Source organism: Callionymus lyra, chromosome 10 (assembly GCF_982586985.1).
Source record: "Callionymus lyra chromosome 10, fCalLyr1.hap1.1, whole genome shotgun sequence".
In the NCBI taxonomy this organism is placed as follows: domain Eukaryota; kingdom Metazoa; phylum Chordata; class Actinopteri; order Syngnathiformes; family Callionymidae; genus Callionymus; species Callionymus lyra.
Window position 1 is genome coordinate 26,959,687 of NC_141827.1, and position 14,908 is coordinate 26,974,594.

The 14,908-nt window shown below is 36.7% G+C and overlaps 1 protein-coding gene across 1 annotated transcript; it reads right to left on the reverse strand.

Moving 5' to 3' along the window:
- Positions 1 to 1,564: 1,564 nt before the first annotated feature.
- On the reverse strand, positions 1,565 to 12,902 carry spdef (SAM pointed domain containing ets transcription factor). Its single transcript, XM_087800835.1, has 6 exons — positions 12,637 to 12,902; positions 6,527 to 6,964; positions 4,556 to 4,753; positions 4,433 to 4,480; positions 3,819 to 3,953; positions 1,565 to 2,739 (listed from the first exon to the last, which is right to left on the reverse strand). Exons 2-6 carry the CDS (start codon positions 6,954 to 6,956, stop codon positions 2,561 to 2,563), a joined length of 990 nt encoding a protein of 329 aa, XP_087656961.1. The 5' UTR covers positions 6,957 to 6,964; positions 12,637 to 12,902; the 3' UTR covers positions 1,565 to 2,560.
- Between the last annotated feature and the right edge of the window lie 2,006 nt (positions 12,903 to 14,908).

Genomic DNA, 14,908 nt, shown 5'->3' on the forward strand with positions numbered 1-14,908 from the left:
AATTTGGAATCTGGTCAGAGAGGGAAAAAAATCAAGCAATTTTTCTTTTCAATAGTCCTTAATAGGAAATTAAAAATCAATAATTTGTGATGGTTTCTTTTTAAATAATTGTATATACTGTATATATTTGAACATTTTCATTCAAAAAACAAAATTAGCCTTTTCCACCATGACGGCCAATGATTTAAAAATCGAAAATGACTAACAATCCATTAAAGACATATTTGATCATGGTAGCAATACATTTCATAAAATACAGGTTAGTTACCGTGGCGACCAAAGTTGTCGGTGAACCTGACACCCTGAGCTGAAGATGAGGAGTCAGGTGTTATCTTACCGGGGAAATAAAGCTGCAGAGGACATCAGGAAGAGGATCCGCCTGTGAAATATTGATGAGAGGCTTCAGGAAAGAATTGAACTTTTCAAAACGGGTCGAGAAATGTCTCTGATCCACTGATTCCATTTATATATATATATATATATATATATATATATAAAGAAAGAAAACTGTTCCACAACAACCTTTCATCTTTTTAAAATTACTGCTCCGGAATTATTTTCATTAAAGTGCATAATAATAAATACATGTAAACAAAGATTTAATTGAAAAAAACATTACAAATATCCATTGGATTAGGATAGTTTGTTGTCATGTGACCAGGGACTGCATTTTATTTATTAATCTTTGAATAAATGCCACAAATTCCAACCAAAGGCTGCCACATGTACAACAAAAGCAGATGATAAACTTGATAAATACGCAAAAAAAATGTAATAGATGAATCACGATTATGTTTTTTTTTATTAAATAGTTGACAAATCACAAACCGCCACTAGACGTCACTAGTTACCTAGTTTTAGCTGCTCGAAGAAGTGTTCTTGTTGTAGTATCAAAGCTATAGTATATAAAGAATATTACCAAGTTATTACAGTTCAGTAAAGCTTTAATAGTTTTGTTCCAACATGCAGCCTCGTAACCTAAAACGTTATAAACTTCTTTAGCATTAGCATTAGCTTCATCGATCGTGTAGCATATTTGAGGTAAGAAAAAACAACCGTGTGCGAGGAACCATCACAATGTGTGACTCAGAGACCTGATTGATACTTTTATTCCCACTTCATATTTGAGTTTTCATAAACTGTTACAAGTTGAATATGGAAATTTAACTTTGAATCTTCAGTTTGTATCCATTTACCAACATTTTGAACACAAAAGCATCAACCATTTTGGACGTGTACAGTTTGTATGTCACTAATATTTACTTTGAGGAGTGTCTTATTACTCAGAAGTTCCCTTTGTTGTCTTTGACATTTTTTATATATTATTTATTGTGGTAGTTTTCTAGCTAGCAATTATAGATTTCAACAAGTGACTGAATTATGCTTGATTATAAAACAAAACCCTTCTTTTGTGTTTTCCAAAGAGGTTGTAGAATTTTAACAACAACATAGTTTGTTCAATGCAGATTAAAATTGCTTTAATTATTTACTCCTTAAGAAATACAAGTTTAGATGCATTTTAATACATTTTTCAAAGTTTAGAAATGAGACAAAAACACAAACGTAGGCTTTCAAGTTAAATCTTTATTGAAAGACAAGGACTTTCTTTCATACCAACCGACAAATACAAATATATATCAGGAAAATATGTGATTGGTTACACAGATTTACTATACTAATATTATAAAAATATACTATCACCTGTATTTTAACCATTTTAAGAAGATGATAGAAAGTAAATGATAGGACGGAATATATTTTTGGATTATTTTTGGTTTAAATGAAGAAGTTTTATGTATTTCCAACCAACTCAAAAGCACTTATTGATTTGCGTAAAATTGAGACTTAAAAGGAAATGAAATGAAACCATTAAAAGATAAATGTCCATACGAGGAGAGATACTTTAATGTTCTGGAAAAATAAAATCTAATTCTCAAATGCTAAACAGTGTATTCAGAGAAATAAAATGCACATCTAACAGACTTAATATTACATTTCTATTGATTTGATATGAGTGCAAATAACTGTTGCAAGCTAGGAAATTCATATTTACTTAAAAAAAATGGAATGTTAAATTATTATTAAAGAATCATTTTAAGTTGTAATATTTTTTTGTTTTTATATTTACCAACATTTTGAACACAACCATGTTGGACGTGGACAGTATGTGTGCCACTCATATTTACTTTGAGGAGTGCCTTATTACTCAGAAGTGCCTCGTGTTGTCTCTAACATTCAAATGTTTGCACAGTCAGAACCAAAAAGTCGAAAGAATCACATTCATTAAAACAAATATCAGCAGTTCAACTGGCTTCACACGAAGAAGTCATTAAAAATAATGAAAAGTATAAATGATGAAATGTTACGGAGGGAAGATAAACAGGCAGATTGCGCAAATGACAAGGCAGTTTATTTGTTTATCATTTTGCTTTCCATCTTTGGTTGATTGTTCCTGCAGCAGGAATGAAAGGAGATCTCACCAGTCAGATGCTGGCGAGTGTGTGGTCAGGGTTGGTCAGTGCACGGATTGTTCAGTCTTTGTCAACAAATTCCTGCGGGATCATACTGGGTGAACGAACTGGTACACCAGTCTCTGAGACACATCCGGCTTGCGGATGATTCCCTTCTTGTAGTACTGGCGTATGGAGCGGCTCAGCTTGTCATAGTTCATCGCCGGTCGGTTCTTCCTGAGGCCCCACAGTCTCGCCACGTGAGCCGAGTCTTCGATCTTGAAAATACCTGGAAAGACAAGCCAAGGTCATTTTTACAGCTTTGGAAAAATGATTGTGGGCATGACTTTAGGGAAATGTTTCGAACCTTAAAGTAATAGTGTTCATTTGCTTTACAAACATCTAGTTTACTTGTTTCAGATTAAGAGGGTTAGAAAACATATGCATAATAATTGTTGTAACAATTTGGATTATTGAATGGACGGATAGTTGGTTGGTTGGATGAACAGATGGATGGATGGATGGATGGTTGGTTAGGTGGATGGATGGGGATGGTTGGTTGGTAAGGTGGATGCAAGATGAAAGATGGATGGATAAATGGAGGTGTGGACTGATGGATGGGTGGTTGGATGGTTGGATGGATGGATGGATGTATGGATGGATGGATGGATGGATGGATGGATGGATGGATGGATGGATGGATGGATGGATGGATGGATGGATGGATGGATGGATGGATGGATGGATGGATGGATGGATGGATGGATGGATGGATGGATGGATGGATGGATGGATGGATGGATGGATGGATGGATGGATGGATGGATTATTGAATGGACGGATGGTTGGTTGGTTGGATGAACAGATGGATGGATGGTTGGTTGGTAAGGTGGATGCATGGATGATGAATGGATGATGGATGGATGTATAAATTGATTGCTGTATAGATAGCCAGAAAGATGGATGGATAAATGGAGGTGTGGACTGATGGATGGGTGGTTGGATTACTGGGTGGATGGTTGGTTGGTTGGTTGTTGAGATGGATGAATGGATAGACAGAAGATTGGTGGATAAATGGACCGGTGGACTGATGGATTAGCGGTTGGATGAATGGATGGATGGCAGGATGGGTGAACATACAAAGTAGATAAATAGATGGATAATGGATAAATGTATGATGGATTAATAGACGGGTGGACAGATGGATGGACAGACGGACAGGTGTATGGAAGGATGAATGGATGGATGAATGGAAAGATGAATGGATGGATAGATAGATAGACAGACTGATAGATGGATAAACGGACCAGTGGACTGATGGATGGGCGTGAGGAGGGATTAATGGATGGAAGGACTAATGATAAGTACCTTTCTCTTTGTTAAGCCAGCGGATGCATCGTCCGTAACTGTGAGGTTTGAGGAGAAGCTCTCTGAGGAACTGCCACAGGTGGATGGGTTGACCTGAGCAGGAAGAATCTGCCTCGGACCAAAGCTCCTCGCCACCTGCACAGGTACAACTTGATTATTCTACACAATCTTCATCCCGACCAAACCCATCACAACTGCAATAAAAAAAAGGCATTAAATGTAGTTTTATTGTTAGTTTTAAAAAAGTAAACACATTTAAATAGGAAGTGATCACCGATACTTCCTGGTTCGAGTTACAATGTCTTGCTGGCTCAGAGTTAACTTAACCAACTTAACTTAACTTAACGTGTCTTCATTCTAAACAGTCTAAGATCTGAAGGAAGGTCAGAATCAAAATGTTTGTGTGAACAAGAAGCTACTAAACTTCTCTTTGCAAGATAAGGTGTCAATATTGTCGTCGTTCAAGCGATAGTTGAGGATCAGTGTTTGTTGATCTTGTGTCACAAAGATGGATTAAGTCGAAACTAGTTCCTCGAACTCTGACCTCTGTTGACCTCACACAGGATGTTATCCATCTTTCTCAACGATGAGGATGAAGTGTCTGAAACATGTACCTGTGGTTTTGGTTTCTCCGGCCGAGCATCTTTCTTTCATCCACGCGGCTGCGGAAGGAAAAAAGAAGACTTGTTGAAGAGTGAACAGAGACGAAGCCGGACGTCGTCGTCGCCGAGACTCACCTGACTTCCAAATGTCCAGGTGCGCGTGTAACGTGTCGCCACACTGCGGCGACCGCTGTCGGAACTCCTCCTCGCTCATGGCGCACAAGTCCTTGCCCGTGAGCTCCTGGAAGGCCTTCCCGGCGTGCGGGAGCCTGTACAGGTGCTCCGTCCACAGCAGCCACTTCTGGACGTTCCCCGTGTTCCACTCGATGGGGTCTTGTAAACCAATAAACGTGGAAAGAACGATGAGAATCCAACCGGCTGCCTCGCCTCGGAATATTAGCTCAGCGAGTCATAATCACATTTCTACACTGCTGGACTTGAGGAAAAGATAATGGTTTGATGGATTTTTTTACAGCACGCAGAAGCGTTATGATACAATAATGCTCCTTGTGTTTGCTCTGCTTTTTGCTCAAGGGGCCTCGCCCTGAACACAGTGTACACCGGCGCAGTCACAAACCAACAGGCTTCACGCAAATATCGGGATTAAACAAGATCCTGGAGATGGCAAACACGGCTCTGCATCAGCAGGGACGTGATAAATGACAGCTGTCGTCCCACCTCGGCTATCCACACAAGCACAGGTTGATGTTTGAGATCCAGCAGATTAAGATGAGGATCAATCAGGCTGGTCGCGAGAGGAAATATTGAGGGTGGTTATTTTTCATTTCTCTTGCGGTTTGACTGTCAGTTATGTATTTTGAAGGGGCGTGGTTGAGGCCAATGACGTGAAGGTCTCGAATGAGATTAGATTAGTGTTTGTTGATACAACAACAAACGCTTCACATAAAAACAATTATTAAAATATAACTTCCTGGGGAAAAAAATGACTACTCATAAATTACAATCCACTTTCATGAAGTTTTTGTTGTAGTTCAATAAACGTTTACAACTTTCTGAACAAATAAATAACATATTTTTTCTTAACTTTAAAAATAAGAATGATGACATTTAGTCTTAGTAAAAACATATTTTTTAGTATTCATACTAAAGAATAAATATATAAGTTACTTTTAATTGCCATGCTAACACTTAAACCTTATTTATGCGTTAACTACGCAATTTATGACCTATATGTTTAAAATTATTTAACATGCTATAAAATAAAACATTATATTTTATTTATAAAACACTTGTTTTTACAAAAGTAGAGTAAAGTGGATAAAACAGAGATGAGCAATGATACTGTACAATACGATACATAGCTAAACACATATAAACAACTTGACATATTTTATAAATAAAATAGCCCAAAAAATTGAGATAATATAGTGATTAAATGTTTGCTTTATAGTGATAAAAAGAAAGGCTTAACAAAACATAGAAGAACAAATAATAAGTAAGCAAGTAAGTAACATATATTTGTGCTTTTCCAGACCAGGGTCACAAAGCGATTAAACAAGTACATAAAATAATATTTGTTTTGTTATAAATACTGAGTGAATTGTTTTTACATCTTCACAAACTAATTTTCTTCTCAACTTAGACTTACGACCTGACAATACATGTTGGGATGTCCCCAATTTTTTACTAACGGTTAGTTTGACCGTACAACCTTCTCTTAATGGGAATCCCTAGAAGGACATTTGAATAGTCATCATAATCTTTTAAGGAAAAGATAAAAAGTCAAACAGACTAAGCGTATAAAACTTTGTAATACAACTACATTTTTTTTAATGTTGGATCTAACACTGGAATAATTGAATTCATAACAAGAGAACAATTCTTGATGGTATTATATTCATTATAAACTCTCTGAGCTGCAATAATCTCAAAAAGTTTCTCTAAATCTTTGCTCAGTTCTCCAGCGTATTATGAGTCGCACAATTTATGGGTTAACCCTTGTGTTATCTCAGGGTCAAGGTGACCCGAAGGCCGAAAAACAAATGTGTTTTGGGTATCCCTTGTGTTGCCCTTGGGGTCACCTTGACTCTGAGATTATTTTAGGTGTGTTCAAATTGTTTGGAAATCAGTTGAAGGTGGTCGTACCTGGAGTAATGTTTAGCAGTTTGCAGGCCGTTTCAATGTCCTTCAGGACCTCTCCCACCACCATGCTCTGGACCTGCTCCAGAGACCGCTCCTCCACCTGGTCCTCCAGTCCCGGAGAGAGTCTCTGCTCCTGGCTGTCGATGACCGGGCACTGCTCCGGCTCCTCCTCCATGCGGGAGTTGGGCACGGCGGCGGCGTTCGACGGCGACTCCGAGACCTTCACCACCCACGTGGTGTCTTCCGTGAGGAGCATGTCGTAGCAGGCCAGGTAGAGGCCGGGCATGGTCCGCTCCAACGTCTCCACGCTCGGCTTGGTCTCCGCCATGTCCCAGGGTTCTCCCGGACCTCGGATGCGATCCATGACGGAAAGAGAGTTCTCAGGCATACCGATCCGAGACGTGTAGCTCTGCGACAGGCCTGGATTGGCCATCGTTCTATCTGAAGTGAGATGAAGATTTGTGTTACCCCTTGATCTTCACACCGACCACAAAGTCTAGGACGGGAGTCAATCGGAGTCAAGGAGGAGGGACTGAGGTGAGACTTTACTCTTTAACAGAGTTTAAACACACACAGCGCTGCCAGGCATGGGGCAAAATGGATTTCCCTGAGTCTCTTCATTTGCGGGTCAGCGGTCCAGAATGGCCTCAGTCTTGGGGGCAGGTGACCGGGCTTTTCAAGGTACCGTCCCTGCAGTCGTCTGTCTCCACTGCCAGCTGGAGTTTTTTTAATCAAAGGGAAGTGAGATAATGTGATGGAACGCATGCACACAATCTGTACGCCAAAGGGAAAACGAGCAAGGTGTCCATTTTATTACGGAAGCTGATACCAGGAGATTGCTGCCCTGAGTGCTGGTTTATAGACTATATATGGTTTATGTGGTGTAATCTCACTGGGCGTACGAGAATATGGCACCCATTCATGTGTACCCACCACAGCTGGCGTTCGCGCCGGTGTTACGGCAACGGTGTGTGCTGCCTACCTAGCACATGTCCGTGTGCAGCCTTCATTCCATCAGATAATATAGGAATTAAAGTCTCGTAAAAAGGTTTTAAATGATCAACCACACCCGTTTAGATCCACCCGGGTTGGACATAAAAGATTAGCTATCGAAGAGCAAACACTGCCTCCAATAGAGATTCGGCCTGATGAGGGTCAAGCTAAGACGTAAACACGGTTAATTTCTTATTGCCTTAGATTAGAACTTGTTAAAGAGGCTTCTGGATGATGGTTTATTAGTTCTGACTACAGGTGTTAGTCAAAGTACACTTTCAATTCTGCCATGCAGGTACTGAATATAGCTGCAACTGATAGTAGCAAATAAGGCAAAAACTGTTTTTAGGAACCATCATGTTCATTATTAATAGTAAACTATCCTGTGAGCCATAGTAGATGTTACTTGAGATCAAACCATAACCTTTGGCCATTATTTTGGTCCTTAAAAAAAATTGTGAATCAAATTTCACTGCTGTAAAAAAATATTTTTTTATTAACAGAACACACCGGTTTGACTCGTTGTGCAAAAAAGATAGAAATAGCTACTCAGTGTATGAATTAATTCTTTTTACTATTCAATGTGTTATTGAGGTTAACTTTATATTTAAATATTTCGTTTTTCGTGTCAAAAAGTGTACTTTTTCGAAAGAATTTCCTGCCATAGCTTTCACCTGTGACTCCTGACCCGTCATTAGAGTAATTTGTTGCAGAATACTGTTTGAACATACAAGCGGAGAAGTCAGGAACTGTCATTAATTCAGTTGTATTTTTCATTCACTACAACAGAAATGTAGTATTATTTTTGCGGAATTGATCTGACCAGTCCAAGGTCCAGAAAAAAGTTTTGAATGTACTTCTATGTTACTCGTTCATCCACAATAAGATTTGAGTGCATATTTATATTTCATATTTAAAATTGAACAAAAGTACATGAATACAAAAAGGACAAATATGATCTCTTCATTCCGCGGAGAGAAGAAAGCATCAATTTAAAATAATCTGACTAAAAATAATGTTGATATTTGAGTTTGTATCCATGTTCTCGGCCAAAAACATTTGAATGTTTATTATACTTAGACCTAAAACTCTTCTTTCTGTACAACTTTTTTTGAGGGAAAAACTCTCTAAATACATCAATCCCATATCAACTAATTTGTGTATTAATGTCTAGAAAAAAAAAAGCAAACTCAAGTATTTTATTATTATTAATTCGTTTTTCTAAGCATTTCCCTCAATGCTCAAAACAAATACCCCAAAACCAAGTCCTCTCCACCTTCCAAGATAAAGATTTAAGACCTCCTCTGTCATTTCTTTTATCCCCAAGTATCTCTCCGACCAGAACTCCGGGGGCATCCCGGCCGGACCGTTTGTGTCAACCCTCCTCTGCAACAGCTTGCTTTAAGCCCATTAGCTAAGCAAATTTAGCCATATTACCTTCTTCCAAAAGGAAGAGGGGGAGCAAGAAAGAGACACAAACACACTCCCCGTGGAGGAGGATTAAGTCTCTGTCTGATCTCTAAATGAGTTTGGTCAAGACGCTGATATTCATTTCAGAAGCATTAGAGATCGCTCCATTTGCTCGGCAAAGTCGGCCTTTGACACCGGAGGAAGGCAAGTCATCCACCCTGGGAAACGAATCACCTGCACCTCATTCTTCTCAAGACCCTCAATGTTTGGAACATCACCTCCCATTTACACACGAAAAGACAAAATAGTAAAATAGTGTTAGAATGTAGGCTTTGTGTCGTCAACTCTGGATGTTCTATACATTAAAAACACATTTGTTAGTATTGATGTTTCACTTAAATAGAACATAACTGAGATATTAACCTAACTTTTTTTCTTTTTTTTGAAAACAGATGCCAATTTGTAAAGTGAGGTTGTTTTACATTTTACTTTCCCCAGATATTTTATGACAGCATTTCCAACTACGTTTCTTTTTTATACCTGCCTTTGATTAAAAATCAAGTAGTTTTCTTGAAATATTTGTACCCAACCGGATTTCCAGTTACATTTTTAAATGGAAATGGTTAAGAATTGGAATCTAAAAATTAAAAAAAAGATTCAAATACAACATTTTCAAACAATATCAAATCTTACTTCTTGGCCACATAAAGTAGTATTTATTTCACCTTTTTTTAGGTACAATTGAGGTAATTGTAATTCTTCTGATGAAAACATTACGGTACTTTTCTTCTTCTCCATCACATTATTTATTTTCTTCATTTAAAGTTTCTTACATATGCTCGACAATTACGTATTTACGTGAATAAATCTAATTTCTCATCGAAAAAGCATCATTAAATTGCATTTTGACACTGAAAGCTTTATCATTTTAACTTTAAATTCAGTATGATCAATCAGGTTATAGCCCCCGGGGGTCACCCAAGTCGGCTCAAATCAATGCAGATAAATATTGATGTTAACATTGTGGCCTTTGAAGGGTTTAAGGTTCGCCAAAGATTATAAACGATGAACGTCAACAATGAAAGCTGATGTCATAGGAAAATGAAGTTGATGGAAGTGTTTGAAGAAGGTGACCAAACACGGACATAGTTTAGATCTATTTAGCTCCAATAATAAAAAAAAAACAATTTCACAATCAGACGTCCTGGTAAATAAACACTTATTCGTCTGTAGGTTAAACATCTAAAATATTTTAGTTTTAAAGCATAAAGTAAAGCATGGGAATTGACTTTATTAAAAATAATGTCTGCTTTAATTCCCTACTATTTAAATAAAATAAAATAATAATACACTAAAAATGCTATCTTATAACATAAACAAATGTGTCATCAAATAACTCATATGAGACGATTTGAAAACCCTTTTAAACAATAGACGCCATCTTTGTTACGTTGCAGGAGCAGGACTTGATTGGCACCCTCACCAAACTTATTGGTCAAAGTTATATTAGGTTTTTATGCTCAAAGACTCCTCTGATAACTACAAGGATTTTAAAAATACAGTTTTTTTTAAGACCCACTGGTTAAAACTAATAACTTCAGCTGTCTTTTGCTGAAACAGGCACTTAAGTCACATCGGTGTTTAAATGAAAGTTAATAAGAAGTTGTTTAAAAAGACGACCGAGGAAAGGTCATCCTGGAGGATTGTGGGGGCTTGTCTGTCTAAAGGTCTGTTGTTTGCGGGTGGAGATGGAGGACTGTGTACATCCAGGCGTGACTCTTTACCATGAGAAAGTCAAAGGAAGATTCTCTTCTTTCTATTGTGTGTCCCCGGGTCACTCACAGAAAGTCATTGTTCCAGATCAAGGAGGAGGAAGTTGACAAAAGTGTCTCTGAAGTGACTTCTGACAAATAAATTCAGCTGTTTTTTTCACCAGATTATACAGAATTTGAACCACTTATGAAATCTTTACTTTGATTTAATTGATTTAACTTCAGCAAGAAACACCTACATTTATGACCGAACACTAGGAATCAGTTTTATTGAGATCTGTAGGGTCAATTGACTTCTATAATACTTGCAAAAACTTTTAATTTTAATCTGAATAATATGGGGACTGAGGTATGAATTGTGCTCTGTATTTATTGAATTAACTGGCTATATTTTTCATTATAATTAATGTTGATACAGATAAATCACAAATTATTGTTAGTCTTCTACCTGAAACCCTGTACATGGACTCGCCCTTCCTTGTAAAATGGAAAGACTTAGTCAAAAGTCTGGTATATGAACGAACATTCTCTCATTATTTTTCAACATAAAAAAGTTTACAAATCAAAGGACATAGCTTTTGATCGACCATTCTAGAGTTGAGACTACTAGATATAAATGTAACGGTTATTAAATCACATTTTATTGCCGTGAGAAAATAATACAATCTAAATAATCCTACTATTTTTTTTAATTCTTCTTACGAGGAAGTCTTGAAACCAAAGTCAAACCTACAGGAAGCAAAAGTATTTCCTCCAAATATTTAAGCTGAGCCAGAGGACAACCCTTAGATCGCCTATAGCAATTAGCTTTAGCTAAAAAGAGTAGCTAGCTGTGGAAATCTATGGAAAGTCTATTTTCTAGTAAAAAATGCATTTTAGAAATCCTCCAAATTACTGTTTTTTTTTACACTTTTATGTAGTTTTTATTCCCTTGGCTGTTGAAAGGGAGGTTTTGAGTGTGTAGCCTCATAGGATGTCTTAGTTAAATTTTATCAAAATATTTTTCATGACCAGAAATTCTCCTCGAAAACTTAAATTACTGAGAGTTTAAACATGCTTTGTTAGCATTTTAACATTCCTAGACTCCACACAATTCTTCTCTGCTCGCAGTAACCGTCGCTCTCGGGATTGTTGGTGTTTAATTCCTCAGGTGCGCTGGCATCCGTCCATTCTGGTACCGGCTCTTTGTTTTGTCCCAGAACCTTTTCTCGGACTCACAAAGAGAATGATACGCAAATGAGATGGTGTGTGGAGATTACAGATCAGGTAGATGGAGGGAATCACTAACTGATCTTTGTTCACAGAGAGGGTTTGGATCCGAGTCAGATTGGCCCGAGGGCTGCTGGAGTCGAGGATCGCCTCTGTATTTAAACTTTGCAGACACTTATTTTAAATGAAGTTTATTTTATATTTGAGATTTTTTTTTAAATAAAATGATGTATAAAAGTTTACATTTTTGCTTTTATGCCTCTTTTTTATTGCCCTATTTGTGTGTGGGTGTGTTTAAAAATAGTATAAAAACTTGCACAGTTAATAATTGAAATGCATATCTTTTTGATTTTAAGGTTTATCTTTAAGTGTAATTATTCAAGAATAGATTATAATTATCATTTAAATGTGGATAGAATACAACAATTGAAAAACATGTTAAACATAAAAACATGATCTGCAAAAACCCCAATACATTCATCGAAAATACAGATTTTTTTCTAGGCTAAATTATTTTTGGGTGTGATTTAACAATTGTCTACATTTTTTCTTCCCAAAGAACACAATAAAAATGTATAATTTTTCTAATAAAAATCTTTCTTGAGTAAATAGATTTTAATGCATTTTATTTTACACTTAATTAATCAGTTAGAATAACATGAAAATACACCTTTTTTTGTTCCATTTCTTTCTCATGATGAATAAACCAGTCATTAAAACAAGTCTTACCAGGAAGAGGATGCTCCTGATGACAGGTGACTGGCTGATGTTGACCTGCTGGACCAGCTCTCAAAACTCAAGCTTGAGTTTCCACCTGACAGTTATGCATGAGGAAGCTATTCTTTTTTTTTTTCAGCAGCCTTGCAGCCTTAAGTCCTCACACCCTCGCAGACTCTCAAATCTAACCTGAGAGCCGTCAGTCAGAGAGTAAAGCACAAATGCAAACTCAGCATCAGTGAAGGCAACAGTTGTGGGAGTGAACCTGAGTGACACACTGAGCCTTGAATGAAGGAATCCTGAGCTTCTCACTGCAATTTATATTTATAGGCCGCCTGTGTTTACTTATGTGTGTGTGTGTGTGTGTGTGTGTTAGTGTATCTGTGTGTGCATCAGAAGGAATTTTTAGCAGCTTTTTTTCGATTTTCAGTTTTGACTTAACTTGAGTGGTTTGATCTGGTCGCAATTCAAAAATAAAAGTAAATCCAAGGACTGAGTAAAAAGATATTTTCATTCATGTTCTACTGCTATTATGAGAGGGGAAGCCTATCCCAGCTACTCAGGGGGAGAGGCAAGGTTAGAGACCAATGGCCAACTTAGAGCAATCAACAACTATGATATGAACGCACAGAAACGATGCTATCGATTCCATATGGCGTTTTATTTGTGCCTTTTTGTTGAGCGTACAGTTACAAATTTTGAGCAATATGTTTTGCGCGCACTTAAGTGACAGTTTGCATGTCATTTTTTACTCCAGCAAAAAATAAATTGGTTTGAACAAACAAAAATCTATTTTACGTTCAATAAATCTCACTTTGCGTACGCTTTGCGACTGCTGTACGACTGCTGTACGAGTGCTTAACGGATTTTCTTTTTTACGATCGTTCAACTTCTACACAGCGCCTCATTTGTGCCAACGAGCCAACCAATCACAGAGACAGGAGAAAGCTTGTTTCTGATTGGCTGTTTGGTTTCATACAGCAACAACGTGCCGGGAAAAGTATTGCGTTCAAGTGTTTCTGAACATTAAACCGCTCACTTCAGCCAGCAAGAACAATTGTTGAATGACCAATAGTTTGCACGTTTGCTTCTGCCTGTTGTTCATGAATCCAAACAGCCAATCAGAAACAAGTGCGTTTGGTTTGCTCATTGACACAAATGAAGCGCTGTGTAGAAGTTGAACGACTGTAAAAAGAAAATCCGTTAAGCACTCGTAGAGCAGTCACAAAATTTCCGCAAATTGAGATTTATTGAACGTAAAATAGATTTTTGTTTGCTCAAACCACTATATTTTTTGCTGCAGTAACAATTTCATGCAAACTGTCACTTACATACGCGCAAAACATATTCTCAGGTGCTCAAAATTTATAACTGCGCGCTCAACAAATAGGCACAAATAAAACGCCATAGTTCCAAGTTGAATGAAACTTGCAGCCTTCTTGCTTTGAAGTACTAATCTCTAAAAATGTCAAATTTTTAATTTTTTTCACAAAATTATGACTAAAAATATGTTATTGTTGCTTTTATTGTATGTATTTTATTTAATTTTAATTAATTTATCATTATTTATGTACATGTCATTTTATGGTAATGTCTCTTATTTAATAAAAAATATATATATACATTATTAATAATATTTTTATTTTATGAATCTGTTTTTATTTAATTCATATAATTTTTTCGTTTATGGTTTTATTCTGTAATCCCTCTCACAACAAATCCTGTGTGGCGTTTGCAACAATGGCAATAAAAACTTCGGGCTTCGGTTCTGATTGATTAATAAAACCAGGACCAAGGAACCTTTATTATTTTTTTACCTCATCTTTTTTGGGGTGTCTTGACCTTTTAATCATATATTTTATTGGGTATTGTCTTGATAGTTTAAGCGCTTTGTGACCCTGGTCTGGAAAAGCGCTCAAATATTACTTACTTATTTACTTACTCTCTAACCCTTTTTGCATAATATAAAAACATATATTTAAAAAAAAGTGAGTGAAGGGATGATGTATTTTATTCTATGTTAATCTTTGTGTATTTTAAGAGATTTTTGTCTTTCTCCTTCTATCTATTCTCTTTGCACTTTGTTATCTATTTGCAAATATGTATATTAAAATATATTTATATATGCATACGAGTTATATATTTATAAATCATAATCAATTAAACATAATTAATTTCAACAAACATCGCACATATAAGTAATATTTTAAACAGGTATCTACATTATTTTATTGCTGTATGCTACGCTTGCTAGCATGCTAGCAGCTATGAAGCTTGTTGGCAA

Coding starts and splice junctions, on each gene's coding strand:
- spdef (XM_087800835.1), bottom strand. CDS start 6,956: ATGGCCAATCCAGGCCTGTCGCAGAGCTACACGTCTCGGATCGGTATG. Junction 4,481..4,555: donor CCTGGACATTTGGAAGTCAG/GTGAGTCTCGGC, acceptor TTCCTTCCGCAG/CCGCGTGGATGAAAGAAAGA. Junction 3,954..4,432: donor CGGAGAAACCAAAACCACAG/GTACATGTTTCA, acceptor GTACCTGTGCAG/GTGGCGAGGAGCTTTGGTCC.